Source organism: Aspergillus stella-maris (genome assembly GCF_047715825.1).
Source record: "Aspergillus stella-maris strain CBS 113639 unplaced genomic scaffold BDV14scaffold_209, whole genome shotgun sequence".
In the NCBI taxonomy this organism is placed as follows: Eukaryota; Fungi; Ascomycota; class Eurotiomycetes; order Eurotiales; family Aspergillaceae; genus Aspergillus; species Aspergillus stella-maris.
The window spans coordinates 1-2,747 of NW_027397003.1; the positions used below are offsets into that span (position 1 = coordinate 1).

General features: G+C 45.0%; 1 protein-coding gene across 1 annotated transcript; it reads left to right on the forward strand.

Annotated features, from left to right (window-relative positions):
* Positions 1 to 49: 49 nt before the first annotated feature.
* BDV14DRAFT_186377 (protein kinase) lies at positions 50 to 2,182 on the forward strand. Its single transcript, XM_073770804.1, has 6 exons — positions 50 to 424; positions 472 to 812; positions 874 to 1,062; positions 1,115 to 1,233; positions 1,295 to 1,463; positions 1,523 to 2,182. The coding sequence occupies exons 1-6, from the start codon at positions 180 to 182 to the stop codon at positions 1,726 to 1,728; spliced, it is 1,269 nt and encodes a 422-aa protein (XP_073621582.1). The 5' UTR covers positions 50 to 179; the 3' UTR covers positions 1,729 to 2,182.
* Positions 2,183 to 2,747: the final 565 nt, after the last annotated feature.

Below are 2,747 nucleotides of genomic sequence, written 5' to 3' on the forward strand. Positions count from 1 at the left end.
GGTCTGCACAGTCTTAGTCAGCATCATAAGTATTTAGCCTAGCTCGGAGGTGCATCCGCCCCTCCTAATACCAGACTCCTTCCCATTTCCCACAACTTACGGGACAGATATAATCACTCTGCCCTCTTGCTGCGTGACCTCAAACTTTGTGTGACAATCAATCCTGCTCCGCGATCATTATGAGTTTAATAAAAGAGAGCTTAGCAAGATATCGGTCCCGAGTTTCCAAATATCTTGGTTCATTTTCTCAAGTGGCACCAGTGGACCGTGTCAATTCCCCGGTCGCAGAAGAGCCAGACTTTTACAAAGCCGGGGGTTTTCATCCTATTTCTCTGGGAGATGGTCTTAGAGATGGCCAATACACTATCCTGAGGAAACTGGGATATGGCCAATATTCAACAGTTTGGTTAGCAAATGATTCAAAGTGTGTTTGTTCTACCGCCCTCACATACTAAGTTAACAATCGGATAGGCATCAGAGATATGTGGCGCTAAAGGTACTGAGGGCTGATTGTTATGGCGGTTCCCATGATATCTTTGAGAGTGAAATTCTCTTGAAAATCTTGGAAGTTTCTAGGCGCAGTTCTCATCAAGGCCGCAACTACGTGTCCCATCTTTTCGAGCAATTCACGCATACAGGACCCAATGGAGATCATGTTTGCTTTGCATTCGACGTGCTAGGACATCACCTAGACTTTCAGGCTGCCAAGTATGAAGATGGAAGACTGCCTGTGAAGGCTGTGAAAGTTATTGCACGACAACTTCTTCTTGCACTTGATTTCCTGCACAGGGAGTGTGGTATCATTCATACTGGTATAGCAAACCCTAAATACTCACCATTTCCGCAAGGCTGACATCTTCCTTTTAATGGTAGATTTGAAGCCAACGAATATACTTTTAGGGCTGGAGAATCCGTGCAATACAATTACCCGCTATTTGTCGGAAGTACCTGCGCGGATTGACTCTCAACGTGGTGTTACAACACCTCTTCGAGAGGTCATCCCAACATCACTAGTCTCGGAAACAGAAGATCTCCACGTCAGAGTAATTGATTTCGGCGTTGGTAAATATGCCAATCTATCTTCTCTATACTAAAACTTACAATGATTATATAGCGTCTTGGAGAGAACATCATTTGTCGGATTCAATCCAGTCACCAGCTCTGAGGGCCCCTGAAGTGACGATAGGCGCCCCTTGGGATATAGGCGTGGATATTTGGAGTCTCGGGTGCCTTGTAAGGATATCTTATTTGATAGATATCTGTGCGATTTACTCTAACTTATACACTACAACAGATTGTGGAGCTTATTCAAGGAATAGTTCTTTTCTCCGGGGAAGCATCATCGAAAGGAACATGGACGGTTGAAGATGACCATCTAGCAAAGATCATTGAAGTCCTTGGACAATTTCCACTTCCCTTTATAGAAAAAGGGAGTCGCGGTGCACATTTTTTTGATAAGCAAGGTAAGCCCCTTTGTCGTCTGTTGATTTTCTATCATCATTGTAATGCGAGTTCGTTCCAGGAAATCTTCTTCGAATTCCCAATTTAAAACCCACCTGCCTTGAACGCCTGATAGATGGCGCAACAAAACCTTTCCTGAAACCTATCGATTTGCCTAAAGCTGAAGTCCCAATCCTCATTGACTTTATTAAGGGCATGCTCGAAATTGATCCAAGATCTCGAAAGTCCGCGGCTGAGCTACTACAACACGAATGGATTCGTTTGTAAAGTGTATCTAGAAGAGATTCTTGTGCGGCTTCTCTGGAGGATTTCTAGAATCGCCGGTGTGCTGGTTGTACATCAACAATTTTACAATATGTTATTAGACCGTTTTCTAGCCATCCTACTCTTCCCATAGCGTCGGGGACAAATGTGACTGGGACCGAGAAATCACCGACTGGAATCAGGCGTACTGGCTTGGTGGAAGCCTCAGCTACTGCTCCACGCGCCACGAGCTTGAGCCACACGCAAGAGTTTGTTGGTGGGACAAAGGACTGAGGCAAGGAATACATACTAATATCAAGCCCTCGCATTTGACGGTCTTTTCTAGCGCAGAGCAAAGCCAAGAGATTTTTAGAACAAATCTCTTCGCAGACTTTGCCATCAAGCGGTCCGCATGATGGAAGCGTCTCGCAATTTCTAGTAGGCGAATTATAATTTGTCTATAAAATGCCAGCCTTATCCCCGGATGTAAACTGCATTAGACCCGCTTGGTCACCCTCAATGCCCCCTTCCACTCACAGTTCACTTTCTTTGACCATGTCTGGTGCCTCACACGTGGGATGGCTCTGGAAGTCTATTTTTAACATATGCGAACAAGCAACTGTTTATGCAGTTTATTAGGAAGATGCTTCGATGGGACCCAGATGAGAGACAGAGCGCTCGTGAACTTTTGACAGACCCTTGGTTAAATAATCAGTAGTAGTATAACATGTTTCTGCAGATGGCTCCTAATTATCCTTACTCGAGTGGCGGCCTTTTCAGCCAATTTGTCGAGGTCAAGAATGTTCGTCCGCGAAGGCGGTGGAGAGACCGTGGATTTTGGTAGTTAGCAGGTTTCAAGTACCTGGGTACTTGAAATATAGCGGTCAACAACGGCAGAATATCAGCCAGGGTGGACTTGGATTACTCAGCTGGGCCAATCGGACAGCGCCTTGCTCGGTCAAGTATGCTCTTGCTTGGTCAATTAATCTATACTATCACTGAATGTGATATATCATCTCTCGAGGATACATGATATCATAGTA